Source organism: Chelon labrosus (assembly GCF_963514085.1).
Source record: "Chelon labrosus genome assembly, chromosome: 1".
Classification (NCBI taxonomy): Eukaryota; Metazoa; Chordata; class Actinopteri; order Mugiliformes; family Mugilidae; genus Chelon; species Chelon labrosus.
This window is the reverse complement of record NC_140337.1, coordinates 9,614,319-9,633,253: the sequence shown is the minus strand read 5'-3', so window position 1 is coordinate 9,633,253 and position 18,935 is coordinate 9,614,319. Positions and strand designations below refer to the sequence as shown.

Genomic DNA, 18,935 nt, shown 5'->3' with positions numbered 1-18,935 from the left:
AAAGTGGTTTATACATCTGTGAAATCAGTGAAAGTGACAATACAAAGCTTAAAGTACAAACTAATATGTACATAAAGGGAATACTGTCAATATATGTAACACTGAATTTAAGGCTACAGTTAACTCACATCAGTGACGGGTGAGGCAGGAGAGTCATCTTCACCCTCTGAGCTCTTGCTCCTCATCTTCTTGGGTTTGTCCGGGTCCTCCTTCATTATGGCGTCCCTGTTAAACAGTGACAATGTTACAGCTATGTTGGCGAGATCCAAAGAGGAGAGATCAGATTCATCAATGACATTTAGAGATATGACTATATATGTACATATTGTGGATCTAGAAACACATCAAACTTTAACCTGTTATTAAGGAAAATAACAGACTGACTTGCTGTAAAGACTGAAAATAAACAATAAAAATAAGCCAACGCTTCTACCTGTGTCTCCAGTAACTGGCCTTATAAATTGCAAAGTCGGGGATATCCAGGTCGTCCCTCTCCCAGGTGCACTGGTCGTACGTAAGGTCCCTCCACTTGACCAGGTAGTGATACATCCCCTTCTTATCCACGCTGTCAGGGAGACACATGCAGACGAGTGAGTGGAGTACAGGAACGAGTATCTCAAATGCTCGTATGTACGGACACATACCTGTGGTTGATGATGCGGTGGATCATCATCCACTCAGGCTTGATGCCATATTTGTAGTATTTGTCCTCCAGGATGGCATACTGGGGGTCTTTGGCCCTCCTCTTCTCGCTCTTCCCCACTCCGTTCTCATCCTCACCACCCGACCCGTAATCCAGGCTGGGTGGCTCGTCCATGTCCGTCTTCCTCTGGTAGTTTCTGTACATCACAGAGTGGAAGATCTCCAGCTGCAGGGATAAAGAAAGATGCATCAGGAGAAAAACAACATCATTTTGTGAAATTTTGTTTATATATGTGACGAGCTCAAGCTGCAGTAGATTCATTTCACATATATAAAACAGCTATCTGATTCCTCTCTCACCTGCAGCTCAGTGATCCAGGTACAGTGCCAGTAGGACTGCCCCGTCAGCTTGACAAAGAACTCCCTCTCAGCTCTGCCTTTCATGGGTGGAGGTAGCGGAGCATCAGGTGGAGTGTCTGGAGCCGGAGGAACGGGAATAGGAGTAGGAGGCTCGCCCCATCGCCAGTGGAGGATCTTCTGGACGCGTCCTTTGATCGGCGGACACTGGAACGAGAACATATTTACGAATCCGATCTATTTATTAGAGTTTATTTCAGCTAAGCCAGACTGAGAGGGGAAGAGAAGAGCAACTAACCGTGCATCTCGGACACAGCCACTCTCCGTTGGGGATCTCGGGCAGCGGCGGGTTGAGACAGTGGATGTGGTAGGAGGACGTGCAGGTGTCGCAGCACAGCAGTTCACCTCCGTCTTTGCACACCCGACAGAACTCCATGTGGTCGTCGTCTTCCTCCTCCGCCCCGGTGGAGATGCCCACACTCACCTCTGATATCACTCGGTCCTCGCTGTCCTCCTCGAAATCCTCGAAGTCTTCGTCCTTTGCTTCCCACTGGATTCCTTCTTTTTCCTGGGAAAGCATAGAGGCGACATTTAACATTTAGGGAAACTTGTGAATAATTCTGTTAAATTTTATTTATAAAGCATAAATATCAAGTCTCTTTATAGAACTCCTAGCCTCAAAACCAGAGAGCAAGCACAAAAAACCCATTTAACAGTAAGAAACCTTGAGCACCTCAAACTGGCCGGACAGAGACAAAAAAAAATTAAATAAAAACATACAGAGTAATCCAGATATCCAGATATCCACCCCTAGACCACCTGGCTTTTTGGATTAAATAAACTGCAAAGGTGAATCCAGGCTAAAGCTATGAGTTCCTACAGTGTTGAGACGGAGGAGGACTCAGGAGGCCTCCAGTGCAGCTGCTGGGGCACTGTTTTAAATATGAGAAGTACGGTGTTCATGAAAAATAGATCACTGCTCCAAGAGAAACTATTCTGGGAGAATAAAAGTTAAAAAAAGAATTACCTGATTCTTCTACCGCCTGTTTAACCCATATTTTGTGGTCTATTATTTCTGCACATCAGTAAATTGCCAAATCAATCTCAATAGCCGTGTTGAGCTAAACTGATATTAGCTAGTTTGCTAGTTGGCTAGTTTGTGTAATAATTAGCCTGCTAGCAGATAGAAAGCTAACACTCTTGTTTTTCACAATAAAGGGAGAATATGAATACTTTTTTTTTTGGTTTCTGGGGCCAAACTGAAAGCACAAACTGTAGTTGTGTGGAAAATGCACAGGAGCTGCTTTGATTAGCGGAGAAAAAATTAGATTTAGTTTGTCATAACGACTATCTGGGCCATAATTAAGTTGTTTTAACTGGAGAATTATCCAGTAAAAAGCCAAAAGACAATCTCCAAAACATTCTCAGTTCTACTGCAGTATTTTAAACCACTTTGAGAACAATTAAATGTGAGAAATGTGAATGTGTGTTAAATTAAGAACAGTTTGAATCCACTCCGTATCGGTTTACAGAGTCTGGCCTTGGACCGAAGGGTCACTGGTTCAAATTCCAGGACTGACAGGAAGAAATGTATGAAGGTTGAGTGAATAAGCAGTGCTCTCCCCATAGCATTCATGGTTGACATGCTCATGGGCAAAGCACTTTTACCCCCCCCCCACGAGCTCCCCTATGTTGCTACATAGGAGTGCCCACTGCCTTGAGGACGAATGCAGAGGTCTAATCGTTAAGTACATAAGAACAACAGAGATTCGTTTTCTTTTCTTTTTTCAGGTAGTTCTCTTTCACATATAATTTCGACCAACTATAAAAAAGCTGCCTTCCAAACCTCTCAGCGCCAACACAGACGGCAGTATGAACCCACATTTCCATGTAACTCTCCGCCTCTGTCGATCTCTCGTCGCTCGCTTTACACACACTTTCGATTTCTCTCTCCTCCTTTTCTTCATGCTCACTCTCACTTTTTTTTTTCCATTTTTAAATCCAAGTTTAACATCGGTCTCATGCAACTTATTTATATGCCTGATAGAAATTTGAATTGTCTACGTAAACATGAAAGCAGACCGTGACCCCCTTGTGGTTTGGCTTGCTACTTCCTTTTGTAAAACCTCCCACAGCAGATCAATCTGCAGTTTCATGTCAGCTATCTCAAAGTGCCGATGCAGGTCAGATTAACTGATCTGACTAATCTAACTTGGTCTGCATCAGATTTTGACAACAAAGCTAAAAAAAAACCCTCTATAAATAGCATAAAACGTATTAGCATGCATTCTACTTTGTGAGATTACAGCTACAGCACCATGTCAGGCCTTTGTCTGGGCAGGATTTCGTTCGTCTGCATATGAAATCCATTCTCCTCTAAGATTTGACACTCAACTACAAAGCTCCTATTCATCTCATCCTGCAGGCAAGTGCAAACAACCTTTAACTGTTTGTTTTTCACGCCCAGGTTTGCCAAGTAGCCATGTCGCCAGCAGATAAAGATAGGATTAAAGATGTATAAAGCGGAGTCATACACTGAATGCTGTGTACTCACGCAGTGGGGGCAGCTCCACTTGCCCTCCGGGGCCTTGTCCAGCTCGGGCTCGAGGCAGACGAGGTGGTACGCCCGGGGACAGGTGTCGCACAGGATGATCTCTCCGCCCTGCTGGCAGACCTCGCAGTAGTCCTGGTGATCGGTCTCATAGCCATCCCCTTCCTCCTCACCTGGGACTGGAGACAGCAGGAAAAAACACAACAAATGATGCACGCTGAGAAACGGGATGCATTTCTTTTGAGTTTTTCTTCTCGATCCGGCCGGCTGCATGCGCAGTTTTAGTCTTCCGATGCTGATTCTGAGCGATACGTGCGACGCATGCGAGAGCGGTATTGAGTTTTAGGTGTGTGTTGCACGCATTGATGTGCACGTTCCTTCAAGAGCAGGTGGACAAATGAACAACATGCACATACACTTTCTGCGTAGACACCACATACATTACAGTGTGTGTCCTCAAAAGATAAAAGATCTAAATCCTTCAGATTTCTGGTTCTGGTTGGCAAAACTTTAGTCATTCACAGAAAATGACAAATTCAACTTCAAGGACTCCTGACTGACAAAGAGCAGCACGAACAAGTGGTTCTTCTGTCCTGAAAAGAAAGCTGGAAACACCGTCTTTGTCTGCCTTTCTCATCCCACGTGTAGTTTTGATGTAAACCAACAAGCTAGTTCAGTGATTTAAAGCAGCCGCATTCACTTCAGGTGAAAGGTCAGAGATTATTCCTCTAAAGTAAACTTTAACACAGGAGTTCTAAGACGGATGAGGACCTGGACACTGTGTATAATTTATAATTGCTTGTTGTACATCTAACAGGCAGCCTGTGCTTACTTTTCTTCTTCTTCTTGGCAGGCCGTCCTCGCTTGTTCTTCTTCACTCGGCCAGAGCTGTCAGAGCGAACCGAGGAGCTGTGCACGCTGGAGTCCTCCTGCTCGGACTCATCCTCGTCCATGTCCTCGCTCTTACGGGGCGCAAGACCGCGCGAGGGGAAGGGAGCGAACGAAGGAGAGACAGATCCAGGTAACAAAAGCAGAGGAGGTCGGTTTATTTAGAATGCATCCAATAAGAATTCGCAGCAGTCTATAAACTTTATACTCACTGAGCAGCTCTTCTTCCTCTTAGCACCTATAGGTGATAGTTTAATACGAATGGGTGCCATCTTTTTAGCCTTGGCTAGAGCCGAAGCCTTCTTTTTGTCCGGAACTCGAGGACTTTTACTGCGCTTCTTATAGCCTGGACCTGGACAGATGACAAGAGATAATCAGCAGAAAAGAAAGGCAAAGTAGACTTCAGTATCTCCATGATTTAACACACCTATGTGAACATTTCACTCAGACCTCTGCTTTGGAGGGCTATAAATAATCAAAAATAACCCAAAGGGAGGGAGCGCTACAGATCTGAAGCCGACCTTTGCCCTCTTTCGTCTTGGCCTTTCTGATCGGCGGCGGCTGGGGCGGCGGCTCAGGCGAGGCAGTCGCTGCAGAGACCTGCTCGGCAACAGCGATGGCGGCGGCAGCAGCGGCCGCCGCGACGGCAGCAGCGTTGCCCTTGAAGGGGTTGTTGGAGCTGAACTCCCTCCACTTGGCCCCGAGGATGGTCATCATCTTTGACATTGGGATCTTAGGGTTCTTCTTGGCTATCATTGGCCTGGAAATTGAGAGGAGTCGGGGAATGTTTTATTTGAGAGGAACCACATCAGCACAATGCAGAAACCGTTTACTCATTCTAAGAGATGAGGCATAATCATTTCCTCATATATTCTATTAGCTAATAACGGTTTAAATTTTGTATTTGGCTGAATACAAATGTGACACCCACACATGAACGTGCGCTGGGCGTCACAGATTACTTAATGTTACCCGAGTCAAAGGAGGCATGAGTCAGCGACAGTGGCCAAGGCTCAGGCTGCTGCTGACACAGTGTCAGTGCTGCTGCCTTTCTAATACAACAAGCTGGGATGATAAAGACACAGCTGCCAGAGGAAGACAGGAGCAAGTGACCGTACTCAACCCAAGCTGCCTGCATCCGTGACAATGTGCTGTTGGTCGTTTCACTGCGGACAGATTTAGTTGGATGCAGAACGAGGCCAGCAAAGCGGTCACAAACAAACACAAAGTGATGTTCTAACTGTGGTATCAACTCGTAAAGAAGCCCTATTAGCCGGCTCGGTTTCAGCCAGCAGATGCCTAGCCACATACAGAAAGCATTGTCAGTCTTCCACGCCTGTAATGTGAGCTTAGCATTGGTATTAAGCAAACTAGTGCACGTAGACAGTTAGGGCCAGGTTCTCTCGGAGGGAAAACAATATGAAATGTTAAACTGCTGCAGGACTTCACTGTCCCGTATGATTCTCTAGTATAGTTATTCTAAAAAACACAAGCAGAGATCACCTTCACATGTCGTCACCCAGAAGTGAGATACATAAGGTACAACACAACGTCTCACAGACAGATCAGACAGACAGGTGTCAGCGTGGTATCAAAACAAGTGGTTCCTCAGCAGCTCATCCTGTTAAGGGCTGCTATTGCTGCAGGAGGGAGGCCTTCTGCACTTGGGGGTCTTGTATCTGCGGGACGTAACCTACGTACGTAGCCTACACCGGGGGGGAACCATGTGCCGTGTGCGTCCAAGTCTGGCTCGCTCTGTAAAAACGGCACCCAACCACTAGTCGGCGGTGTGTGTTTTTTGCCAGTCGGGTTATTTTTGGTTTCCACTTCCTGCTTCACTTTCAACAATGGCAACTGAAACTTTCATCGAAATTTCGCTGAAGACAAGTCATACAAACGTTTATCTCTCTGAACCTCCTCAGTTAACCTTTCCTTGATGTGTTCCATCTTCACTGATACAAAACAATCGATTTAAAAATTGCGGAGATGTAGAAGCAGCTGGAAATACTAAAGCAGAAACACACTACTACCAAGCGGACCAATTACAACTCTTGCGGTCTGCGTCGCCGCGGCGCGTAGTTACATTTCTGGGGAGGTGCACATCAGGCTACGGCGTTAGGGTCAGCGTATGGTCTGCACTGTCGCTGTAGCTACGGCGTCATATTGATGCAGAAGCATAAACCATGCATGAGGGTGGGAAGACGCATGTTCTCCTGTGTGACCCTTTGTTGGCCTTCAGCTTGGTCTACTGACCACCAACCAAAAGGTCAAGTCTAGACTTCCAATGGCCCCGTTCAGACCTCACTTCAACGTCTGTTGTGGGCAATCTGATCACAAGAGTCCATATTACAGTACAAGTGTGAACACACCCAGGACGCGTTTGAGTCATCAGATCTCTGACCAAATTTTGAGGTGGTTGCAGACGTATTTGACCACCTTCCTTTGGTGGTGTGAACACACGATGAGTCCTGGGTCATATTCATGACCGCCTACTCACTGAGAGCCTTTTAAAATATTCTGTCCTTATAGCCGTTAACTAACTAAATAATTAATAAATCTGATAAATGAATTTATTGAATATGAGTACACTGTCTGTAACACAAACCTATTGGCGTTATCGATGTTGATCTAAGGTGTGCAGCAAGGTTACGTATTTCCTCGATAATGTCTTTATCTTACTTTACTACTTTTTCTGTCAATGCCTCAAACAGCACCGTGTGTAGTATGGAAGTCTTCAGGTTTCCAGTGATAATCTGAGCTTTGTGCAAGTTTCTAAAATAACTAACCTCAGGGTGGAGATCAGTAAATATATTAATTAGTGTGTGTGACTTCAGGGAGTGAGAGAGACTTTACAGCTTGTTTCAAAATATGCATAATTTCCCCAAGTCATGACGCACACACAACAAACTGCTGTTCATGGTTCTGAAACAGCGGTAGAGATCCAATAGAGACATCAGCTGTTAAAATATTCTACTGCGCCCTAAATGATGCTGGTATTTATTTACATACGGTGTACAAAACTGAGATCTGATGTGAGGAGCTGGCTGGGGACACACAGAGACGCATTTTAAGGCCAGGTGTGAACACAGGTACTTAATGCTAACCACTTGCGATCTGATTGCCCAGGACAGATGTTAATGCAAGATCTGAACAAAGCCAACGTTACAGTCGCCAGGTTACATCAACAATAGCAATGAGGGGGTCCATTCCCATCATAGAACATTGGGAGTATGCTAGGCTTAGTTAGCATTAAAACTTAATTGCTGCTCTTTAAAATCATGAAAAATGTGCAGTTGACAAGCGCAGGCACAGCGGAGGAAATAACCAAACACGAAAAGTGACATCTGGTGGGAAAAAAGATTTATCCAATGTTCGCTAACATTAGCACAGCTGCTAACATTAGCAGTCTCACCTCCACATTATCACTAGACTCTATTGTTACAGATTTTCCATATTTTTCTATGGGAATGTATCCCCACATGCCTTTTGTTCCTAGGAAATGTCACATAGGGAGTCAGGACTTGACAAAAGGTAGGAGCGCTCTGGTTGGTGGTCAGCAGACCAGTCAGAAGAAAAGTTGGGTGTTGGGATACCTACTATCTGGACAGATTGTTGGTCATACACATGAGTTAGACAGAGTTTGTGACAGTTTGTGGCTAAGAAACTGGTGGAGAAAGATGGGATGAACAATTGAAAGCAACATCTTAATAGCAACAGCTTAATAGTTAGCAGCAACACCTATAATTTTGGATATCTTTCAGGTCATTTAATAGGGTTTTGACTCAACATGTTGCCACTCAGCTTCTCAGCAACTAAGGTCATCCAAATATGTTGGAAAAGAAATGTAGTATAGTTGAACCAAACTTTGGCGAGGCAAGGTGGACAGAAAAGGTCTTGGAAAAGGGGGAGATGTTGTCTTTTTAAGACAAAATATGACGCAGCTTTTCAGACAATCTTTTGTTGGGGGTCACACCAAGCTATCCAATCATCCAACAAACATCTTATGCAGCATAGTGGAGAAGGTTTAACAGAATCATGTATGAAGTTGTTTGATTGTGTCCACATTACTGCTGCGTGAAAACAACAGAGCCCTACCTCATAAACTGGCTGAATGCTTTGTAGTTGGTGAGCTCCCTGTAGTCCTCCTCTGTGAAGGTATGATCAACATCCTCCAGACCCCACTCCTTCGCCAGCTGCGCCGAGGTCTTCTGCTCTATGGGTTGCTAAGAAGAAACCACCAATCAGACCACAAGTCAAAGCGCACTCGTAGAACTTGACTTTGAGAGAGAAACCCTTTACCTTCGTCGTTTCCTCCTGGCTGCTGTCTCGGTCCCCGTCATCTTTTTTCTTTCTCTTGGTTTTCTTCTCCTTCCTTTCTTTATGTTTCTTCTTTTTCTTTTTCTCGCCGGAGCCATAGTCGCTGGCTACGCTGTCCGAGTTCTCACCGTAGTCTCTTTCTCTGTCAGAGTCTCTCTCTACATCACTGTCCTGTGAAGCGAATAAAAAAAAAAATTAAGTAAGACAGTGTAGATGAAAATGGAAATACTCAGAGACAGCTGACAGCTTAAGGAACTTACAATCTTCTTGCGTTTCTTGGCTTTCACAGGTTTCCCCTCTTTCTCCTTCTTCTTCGCGTCCTTCTTCTTCTTCGGCCGGCCCTTCTTCCTGCACGGGACCTCTCTGTCTGATATATCCGCCTCTTCCTCTGGGGGGGTGGGAGAGGCAGGGTTGAAAGAACGAGAGACGAACAATTATCTTCTCAAAACTCTTCCCCGTGAGCCCGCTAATCCCTGCCGAGGACGATTACGCACAACAAAAGCTGCACAATAGCCACCGTGGCTGCAGTGGCCTCTGACCTTGTCTGAACTGTGACATGCTAAATGTGTCAAAAAGGCTGTAAGTAGATTTGACAGCTGGTATTGGTGATAGAGATAATTGGTTTATGGAAACACAAAGGGTGATAACCGGCTTTGTAAATGAGCCATCACTGGTGGCCACTGCAGAAGATCATCCACACGTGCTGATGGGTGAAAAAGATCCAGTGTTACAGTTATAAAACTTTTCAACTCAGGGTAAATTATTGCCTTAAATCACAGAGAACTCTCAGTCGGAGTGCACCTACAACCCAGGCTAATATTTCTGCTTTCACAGAGCACATGATGTGAGAATGTCGGGCCACTTATTCCCCATAGTACCTGGGCAAAATCCCAAACACATGGAGAGCAATTTAACCTGCAACCTGACCTGTCTTGGAGCTGAAAAGAGAAACAGAGAAAGAGACAGCAGCCTGGGCTTCAGAGAGAAAGCAGCAAAGCGTTCAAGCATGACCAAAATATGGGCTGCGGTCTCCTCAGGGCAGCCAGCCTGTTAGATAGGCTACGTTTTTGTCGGATTTTATTGTCTGCCTGCCTTTGTTGGTGCGCGCTCCCACTGTAACAACAGCAGCAACAGCAGCCCCCCGCCCCTCTCCCCTCCTCATCTTCCTCACTCCCGCCCCGTCCAACAAGCAGCCCCGCTTCCCCCGCACCGCCGTGTGCAGCGTGCAGCCGACGAAGACGCGCCGGGGGCGGTAGCAGCGCGCACGCAGGGCTCGGTGATTCAAAGGCCGCTCAGAGCGGTGAACTGGAACGACTCCTCTCTCCACCGCTCCGCGACGACTCCCCACACCGGGACCCGGACCACCGCTGCGACCGCTGCTGGAGGTCGTGGCGGGGTTAAGGTCCTCGGCTGGGGGAAGCTCGACACTGATTTATCTGTCTGGCACGGCATGGCGGCGGGTTCAGAGCCGAGCTAATTGAGCCTAAAGACAATGGATGAGCCCTGCACTCCTCACACAGGAAATTAGAACACATGATCCCTTATTCTTAATATTTAGCCCCTCTTTTTTGACTTTTGAACATGTCTAGCACATCCAAAATTAAAAAAAAATATTTTAATTAATTAACAAACTGCAGCCTCAAGGTCTCACCTCTGCTATTTTCTTTATCTCCACAGTTGCAGTGTGATTAACCTATTCTCCACTTTCTGCACCCTTTACTTTCACTGCAACCTCGTTCATGCAAGTTCACAGTCAGAGAAACTTCCAGAATGTCACACCGTGCATTCACTCAGTCACTCTTCAGCTGTGACAGGATCAATGCTGCACGTTTGCAGCAGAGGAGAGCAGCCCTTTATGCAGAAACGCGCGGGTGCGTGGAGGTTTAACAGAGGCGTTTTTTTTTTTTAAATTTTTTTGGCGGTTGATTAGTGGGCATGTAAGCTCGAGCAGGGGCAGCTGATCAAGTCACACCTTTACATCCCGCGGGTGCATGCACACAGGCGGCGGCAGCGTCCTGTTTTGACCCTGCCAACAGCGACAGCGGGGACAAGTTTGTCGCACACCACGATTTCACGCCATCACCCGGCTTTCACGTCTGCACAGCAAAGCGCACCATCCCTCCTCCAGACCGCTTTCAAAATGTATGTAGCCTCAAGCCAGGGGAGTCCATGTTTTTTTTTTTTTTTTTTTTTTTTTTTTTTTTTAAAAATCACGTCGTGAGTTCTTTTTCTCACCCTTCAGGGCGATCTCATAAGCCACAACAGCTTCTATTTACACGTCCCGTCTAAAAGAAAAAAGAGGGGATTTACAGGAGTTAAAAAAAAAACAAGCTGCAACTTTTCATGGCGGAGAGAAGTGAGCTTGCGGCGACAAGCAGCTGTGGCAAGTTGGTTTTAAACTTTGCCGGGATGTGCTGGAGGTTGAAGGTGGGGGGGGGGGGGGGGGGGGAAGCCGAGCGGGGGGACACAACATACCGCAAACACGTTTGTATTTTTTTTTTTTGTGTGTGTGTTGCAAACTGTTTTCGAAGCGCGCTCTCGAAAGCCCCAGCTTCTCTCTTGATGGCTGCAAACATGGCACCTACACGGCAACACGGAGGTGGAGTAAGAGGAGGGCATGCGCGCATTCTGTGTTGTGCAAATGTCTTCCTTAGGAAATATTGAAACAGTTATTTCTGTTTCTTTTTTTCTTTTTTTTTTCTTTTAAGCGCGCGCGCTCGGGTCCCGGCTCTCGAAACTGTGCGGTTCGGGACGCGGAGGGAGCCGCAAACTGATGGCGAGGTGCGCAAACTGCGGCTGCACTTCCAAGAAAACAACCGCTATTTTTTCGTCCCCCTTCTCTCCCTCTCTCCCTCGCTCTCGCTCTCTCTCCTCCGACTAAAAAAGTGGGCTTTTTTAATTTCGTGTGTGCGCGCGCTCCCGACTTGTCCGCCAGTTTTTCTTTTACCGTACCTGGCGCGGCTGGTGTTGCAGTTTCCCGAGGCGCCGCCGGCGAGTTTATGTCGCTTGCGTTCTCGTCCAGGTCCCCGTCGTCGTCTTCTTCATCAAAATCTCCTCCCTCGGAATTAACCACCATGCCCTCGTCTTCCTCACAGGACCGGAGAGGAGAGGACATTATATCCCTGTCATTGGATCCGTCCTTGTGTTCAAAAAAAAAAGAAGAAGCGGATTCTTCGCCCGAATATATGATATTTATTTAATATTCAAATCGGCACAGAAAAAAGTGGGGGGCGTTTTGGCATATTTTACACTAGGCAGAGCAACAAAGATGGCCGCCCTCTTATATTTATTTTTTAACAACCCCCCCAATAAGAAAAAAAAAATCCCCTTACATAAAAAATGGCTGACTATATTATTTCAGAACGCACCCCCCTCCTCCTTTCTCTATCTCTCTCCGTCTCGCTTTCTCCCTCTGCGCGCCCCCTCCCTCCTCAAAAACGTACACATTGTTACAAGCAAAAGGGGTGTGTGACTGCATGTAAGTTACATTGTTACTTGTTTGTTTCTTTTCTGTCTGCCCCCCCCCCTCTTTTTTTTCCTCTCTCTCTCTCTCCCTCTCTCTTCCTATCTCTCTCTCACTCTCTTTCTTTCTCTCTCTCTTTCTCTCCAAGTCCGGATCAGTCACGAATCCAACACACTTGCCTGGTGTCACTGTCACTTTGCAAGATCACACGCAACAACTCTCGCTTTCTGCATTGCAGAGCCCCGACACAAATCTATCAAATATGGCCACCTCATATTCTCCGGAGCCCCCACCGTTGTATAAAAAATTATTTTGGAGCAGAGGCAGGGTTGTGCATGTGTGTGTGTGTGTGTGTGTGTGAGTGAGTGTGAGTGCTGGGGAGGGATTGAGAGAGAGAGAGAGAGCGAGAGAAACAGAGAGAGAGAGGGGGGTTGGGAAAATCTGCCGCAGCCATGCCCAGACTTACATCAGATTGTATTGCTTAAAAATTAACTACTTGTGGTGGGGATTGGAGACAATTCACAGTGTGCAAACTACATTTCCACCTTTGGAGAACGCTCCACTCAGAGCTCACGCTTCTGCTCTCCGATGCTGAGGTGCAAAGACATCCCGGGAGGTTTTTTTTTTTCCCTGAGCTCTCACTGTAAATCTGGGCTCTTGTCAGCTGCAGCAGCGGCAGCGGCGGTGGCGGCGGCGGGGCCGTGTCAACTGGATGGCAGTAAGGCCATGGGAATCCCTAGACCCCCGCCGGCCCCTCAGCGTCCGCCCGGGGGCACTTTTGTTTTTGACAAAAGGAATTTTGATTTGCCTTTCGCATTCAGAGCTCGCGTCGGGGTCAGGCGGGAGAAAAGGAAAAACATCTGCATTCTCGGGGGGGGAATTTTGCACAAAAGGCATCCTATATGTTTGGAGTAGATGTGGTTTAACAGTGCATGGTGTCATCTTACAAATAAAAGACAGACAAAAATGAGCAATAGAACTTATTTTCTCATCATGACTGGCTATATTTCCTTAAAGCAAGTCCATTTTAAGTATGAGGTGGCCTTTAATCTCATAAAAATAACAATGAGCCCTTCAGTTATTAAATGTTTAATTCCCTTGAGCACAAAAAGTTCAAACTTGACCTTGGAGACTAAATAAAAGAAATGAAGAAAAGGTCCATGTACTATCTTTAAACAGCATCAAAGGGCTTTCGGAGTTTGAAATCAGCTTGACTTTGTGTTATTTGTCTGAGGAGGGGTCAGTTCATATCAATGTCAATGTCTACAAGTCAGATTAGAGAAGGATAGGTTCTGGTACTCTGCAGGTGTACTGTCACACTGGCATGGCATCGAAAAATGAGTTAATCATTTTTTCTAACCACCAAGACCACCCTATTGTCCTTACAGGTGAACTTAGAGTTCCAGCGTGTCCTCCAAAATGTTAAATCTCAAAATGACAAAATGTGAAATTTGAATTCACATGCACACGGATCAGCCACAACATTAAAACCACTGACAGGACAAGTGAATAACATAGACCATCTTGTGACAATTCAATGTTCTGCTATGAAGATTTCGTACCTGGCATTCATGTGGATGTTACTTAGACATGTACCACCCACCTAGACCAGACCAGGCACCCCCACCCCATAGCAATGACTCTCCTTGATGGATGCAGCCATCCCCAGCAGGATGCAAACACAAAAACGGTTTAGGAACCATCCAAAAACATGAAGAACAGCACAAGGCCTCCACATTCACTAGATCCCAAACGGATTGAGTATCTGTGGGATGATCCACAGAGGGCCCTCCCCTCAACCCATAGGTTCCCAGACACCACAGGACACCCTCAGAGGGCCCATGTCCATTCTCTGATGAGTCACAACTGTTTGGAGGCACAAGGGAGACCTACACCTTATTAGGAAGGTGGTCATAATGTTATGCCTCATCTGTGTATGTTACAACCATGCAACCACGCAGCCTTATTTTTTACAAGAAATTTGGATTTTTTTAAAGTTTCAGATCCAAAATTGTCGTCTAAAGAACATCCACACATTTTAGGCCTGAGTTGTTTACTGCATGAATGTGTCATAAGCGTTACAATAACATGACTGGACACAGCTGAGCAAGGGGCCTAAGCTAAATATTAATTATTATATGCAGTTCAACAACATCTCATGTTTTAAGAGGTTAATGCAACAAAGGCAAGTGCGAGCAGGCAGTAGTTTGGTTGGAAACCAGCCCTGAAACTAAATATTTTAGCCCTCCATCTTGACAGTTCACTGCCGGTCGAACAAAACTGTAAATAAAGGAAGCAAATTCGTAAATAGGACATGAATTAAAATGACTTTTCAGTCCAGAAGCTGGACTGAACTTATGACATCCTGAGCACATGGCCGGCAGCCCAGCCTGCCGCGCTGTAACAATGCTGTGGAAAGCGTCATTTTTTGGTCTGTGTGTAATATGTCAGCGTCCGATAACTGGAAGTCGCTGCATCACAATAACATGACTGGACACAGCAACAAATCTGAACTCTTAAACTACTTTTAAGGTATTAAAGCAAAAACCTTAGAGCAGGTAAGCAGGCGGCCCCTTGGTTTAAAACCAGATGTGAAATAATTTAACCTTCCAATATGGTGACATACGACGTAAATTAATGTCACTCTTCATAGTAGAGAGGCCAGAGAGCTGAGCGCATGGATGGCAGCCCGGCCCGCCGCATTGTTAGTGCATAGCAGGCTGGCCTGTAACCGTGCGGCAGGCCCGTGGAAAGCATCATATTTTTGTGTAACTCCGTCAGCTTCCACACCAATAACTGGATATGGTGTAAACAAGCGTTCCAGTTACGCCTCGCCCGCTGAGCGCACTCCTCTCTCTGCTGCAACAGGTGCCTGGGCCGCTCTGGCTCGCTTTGCCCACAAATGAGAGGACAGGAATTTGTTAGTGTCTGATCCAACGGGCGCATCTGCCAAAAGAGAGAAACGCTGCAATGCAAGACACACAGGGAGAGGGGATGTCTGTGCAGGGAGAGTGCTTCTGAGTGTGTGTGTGTGTGTGTGTGTGTGTGTGTGTGTGTGTGTGTGTGTGAGACTGGAGCCCCCCCACTAAGCCTCTGGCCACTGAGGTGTGTGCTTCTGCCAGACAGAGCGGCTGGTGAGACGGCTTCAGTGTGTGTGTCTGTGTGTGTGTGTGGAAGGTATTTGTAGCCGTGACTGTGCATGTGTCTCACCGTGAAACTAGCCAGGACTCTCATATGCCGCAGGCCCTGACACACTGCACTACTGTGCTGCGACTACCCCCCTGCGTCCGTTTGGCAGGGAGACGTGTCGAGGATGAGAGGGAGAAGCGCCTCCCCTGGGTGCCGCGCGCGAGCTAACCCAGATTTTATGCAGCGTGACACTCAGAGGAAGACACCGGCTCCTGCGCTCCTTTCAGAGCTGAGCTGTGTGAACTAAGGCGACCCAGGGAGCAGATAATGCTTAAATAACAGTCACGCAGAGAAGAAGTTAGTGCGGGATTGAATTAGGAGAAGTTCTTATTGCTTTGGTTCTGGGTCACCTGATAGTGATAGTGAAAGTATGTTCTTGTTGCAGTTTAGTCCTATCTGGTCCAGTTGGTGGGTTCCAACATTGCGTCTTCTGCACTTAGGGACCTGACCAACTTCTATTACAGCTTGTAATTATTTAGTATCATAATACATGTAGATTCCAATATGTATCTGCCCACAAACCTCCCAGATGTCATTGCTTTTTCTAACCATGACAAAGTTGTAGTTTGCTCAGAGTTTAAGCTGTGTGAGTGCTTAGAGCTCAAGTTTAATCAGCTGGGAAATGGTTTTCTGTTCATTAATGTTTTTCTGCTAGTATAAAATACCGTATGTCTTTGGTTGTGTTATGAGCCACAGAGCTTTTAATAAAAACCCTTACCGGCCTTGTATTGTATACTGAGTGGGAGGCAAAAAAATAAAATGAAATAAAATCACTACTCACCCTCAGCTGTAATAGCTTAACATCAAGGTTTCTAGGTCCACCTAGTCCCATTAAGTTCTCCTCCAGGGCCCAGTCTGTATGAGGGCTGGCAAAACCTCCCATGAAGATCAGTGGGTAATACAAATGTCTGAGAACAGAAGATGTCAGAAACACAGTTTTCAGTGATTGACAGGTCAAACCTGTGAGAAAGTGTCCTTCCCTGCAAAAGATCCACTTCTTGCATTAACATCAAACAGCGCATTTTACACCGATCAGGCATAACATTACGACCACTGACAGGTGAAGTAAATAACATTGATCATCTTGTGACAATTCAATGTTCTGCTGGGAAACTATTGGACCTGGCATTCATGTTGATGTTACTTAGACATGTAGCACCCACCTAGACCAGACCTGCACAATATTAGGAAGGTGGTCATAATGTTATGCCTGATCGGTGTACGTTGTTTACATATTGTTTTTTATGTTCTCATGCATTTACATTACCTCTGTTTCAGGCTGTTTGACACATCAGAATTGGTTTCATCTCTGACATGATGCCTTAATTTGCCTCATCTTCCCTTTCAGAGGAAGGATTTCATCAAATCCGTAATCAGAGTAATTTCTTGTCACTTTTGTTTCTGAATGAAAATGGAGATTGGAGAAAGAACAGGGTTTTTTAAACTTTTAAAAAGCAATAACACGTTCCTCTCACAAATGAGGGCCTATGTAGCAGCAGTACACCACCAATTCAGGAAATGGAGGGAATTATACAGTAATGGTCATTTGTGGCTACAGTTTAGCAGGACTTTTGCAGTTATTGCTTTGCCCCTTATATTTATTAAAAAAAAAATGTATATGCTAAAAGAAATGTGGTATGTGGGTAACAGTTTTAGCCAAATAGGCTACAGTGAAATGATGCTAAATGTCAAATGTCAATGTCAAATGTGTTGGCTTTCTTTAGCAATATTCACTTACTTTTAACAGTGCTGCGTCCACGTGTGTGTTGCCTCTTATGTTAAATGTAACGGAGAAAGTAACTGTTGATTTAATTTTAATCTAATTGCTAAACCTAAATATTACAGTACCCTGACGCTCGTTCCCTTTAAGAAAAAAACAGCGGTTACTTCCGGTTTAGCTGGTCCGTCATTTAAATTGCTCCGTAAGCAAATGTAGCAGAAGAAGAGGAGGAGGCTATGGCAACAATGATTGAGGAAAATGGTCCCTCGACTCATGTATGTATTTCCGCGCAGTTTACACAGGTTAATTGTTCGTGTTGTGTTACGTACCACAACAGAGAGAATAAACGCTTTGCTACAAACATATTTCAGAGCTGTCGTGGCTTCAGTTGGAGCTGAGTGTTAGCCGGTGGCTAATGAGTTAGCTTGTACATCTAAGCTGTCACCTGTTAAAAATGTTACACTGATGCGTTAATTTGCGCTAATGCATACTATTTTCATAAAGACGCTAGCTACTCAGCCCCGGCTTTAAAATGTTTATATCTGCATACAGTTTCTTGGACGCATTTCATGATAAAGTACAGTACTTACTGCTCGTCAGTTAGCAAACCCAGATGTCTGATCTGAGCTGCAACTAAAATCAAATTTTCATGTTAAATCGACGTTTTTATTAAAACATTTTCTTAATATTGTTTACTGGCTTTGACTAGGATAATATGTTGTAATAATAGCAATCCTTAATTAAATTGCATAGGCACATGATGGATTAAAATATTGACATTCTAACTCAAATTTATTTCAGATCAATTTGAGTATTTTATCCATCTCTTTACCTCTTTATTTTTGGGCTCTTCACCCAGGAGCAGTCTGATGTGTCCTCATCGTCTCAGGCCAGGCACAAACTGGAGGGGCTCCTGAACAAGAACATGAGGATCCGTATGACAGACGGACGGACTCTGGTGGGGCTTTTCCTCTGCACGGACCGGGACTGCAATGTCATCCTGGGCTCCGCTCAGGAGTTCCTCAAATCGACAGGTAGGTGAAAGCCTGAGATCGTTTCAGTGCAGTGGGCATGATGATGACGAGGAGGAGGAGAACATGTATTTTTGCAGCCCTCTCCATTGACTTCTTTGTGTCAGCATACTGTTTTTTTTTTTTTTTTGACCAGTAATAATAGTCTTTCTTGTCTTTTCTCCTTCAGACACGTTCTCCCAGGGTGAGCCCAGAGTCTTGGGTCTGGCCATGATCCCCGGCCACCACGTGGTGTCCATCGAGGTGGAGGCAGACAGTCTAGAGGACATGCAAGGGTTTGGAGCTAACCACTGACGAAGCCCTGTCTTTGGACTGTGCTCACCTGACTGACTCCCATCGCGGCAGATGCTGAGGAACAGACATCTCGGTTTTAGGATTTTGAATCAAGTCGTTTTTGCTGCAGAACATCTGCGTCAGTATTCTGGATTTAGCCATTTCCTCCATGACTGAAGGAGAGTCCATTTGCAGCGACGGCTGTATGATACAGCGAGCGTGGAAACTGTCAGACTGTGTGTATGACAAGTGTGTGTATGACGAGTGTGTGTATGACGAGTGTGTGTGTTTCCGTGTCGACAAAAACCATCTTTGTTACTGTGTTTTAAAATAAATCGCTCTATTTGAAGCTTTGACGCACGCTGTTGCTTCACGTAAGATTAAGAAATGAGCACAAACTGGGCTGTTTCAGTATTTTAATACACTTGAGCATGTCAGCTGGTTTGGCAACAGAAAAATCGATGCCACTAACAACAGAAACCCGGAAAACCCACTTAAATACAA

The 18,935-nt window shown here is 45.5% G+C and overlaps 2 protein-coding genes across 9 annotated transcripts in view; one reads left to right on the top strand and one right to left on the bottom strand.

Moving 5' to 3' along the window:
• chd3 (chromodomain helicase DNA binding protein 3) overlaps positions 1–12,118 on the bottom strand; it is a gene marked incomplete at its 3' end in the record, with an annotated part of 41,869 nt that extends 29,751 nt beyond the window's left edge. For all 8 annotated transcript variants that reach the window (XM_084542918.1, XM_084542919.1, XM_084542913.1 and 5 more), the window contains exons 1-13: positions 11,708–12,118; positions 9,016–9,143; positions 8,738–8,926; positions 8,534–8,661; positions 4,960–5,198; positions 4,651–4,790; positions 4,383–4,512; positions 3,554–3,729; positions 1,298–1,567; positions 1,003–1,206; positions 645–868; positions 434–565; positions 129–225 (exon numbers count right to left, since the gene is read on the bottom strand). In XM_084542918.1, the coding sequence (XP_084399044.1) occupies positions 129–225; positions 434–565; positions 645–868; positions 1,003–1,206; positions 1,298–1,567; positions 3,554–3,729; positions 4,383–4,512; positions 4,651–4,790; positions 4,960–5,198; positions 8,534–8,661; positions 8,738–8,926; positions 9,016–9,143; positions 11,708–11,870 (2,220 nt within the window). In that variant the 5' untranslated portion in view covers positions 11,871–12,118. The remainder of the gene's footprint in view (positions 1–128; positions 226–433; positions 566–644; positions 869–1,002; positions 1,207–1,297; positions 1,568–3,553; positions 3,730–4,382; positions 4,513–4,650; positions 4,791–4,959; positions 5,199–8,533; positions 8,662–8,737; positions 8,927–9,015; positions 9,144–11,707) is intronic.
• Positions 12,119–17,333: 5,215 nt separating this feature from the next.
• naa38 (N-alpha-acetyltransferase 38, NatC auxiliary subunit) lies at positions 17,334–18,830 on the top strand. Its single transcript, XM_084543264.1, has 3 exons — positions 17,334–17,402; positions 17,987–18,161; positions 18,328–18,830. Exons 1-3 carry the CDS (start codon positions 17,364–17,366, stop codon positions 18,450–18,452), a joined length of 339 nt encoding a protein of 112 aa, XP_084399390.1. The 5' UTR covers positions 17,334–17,363; the 3' UTR covers positions 18,453–18,830.
• The last annotated feature ends 105 nt before the right edge of the window (positions 18,831–18,935 follow it).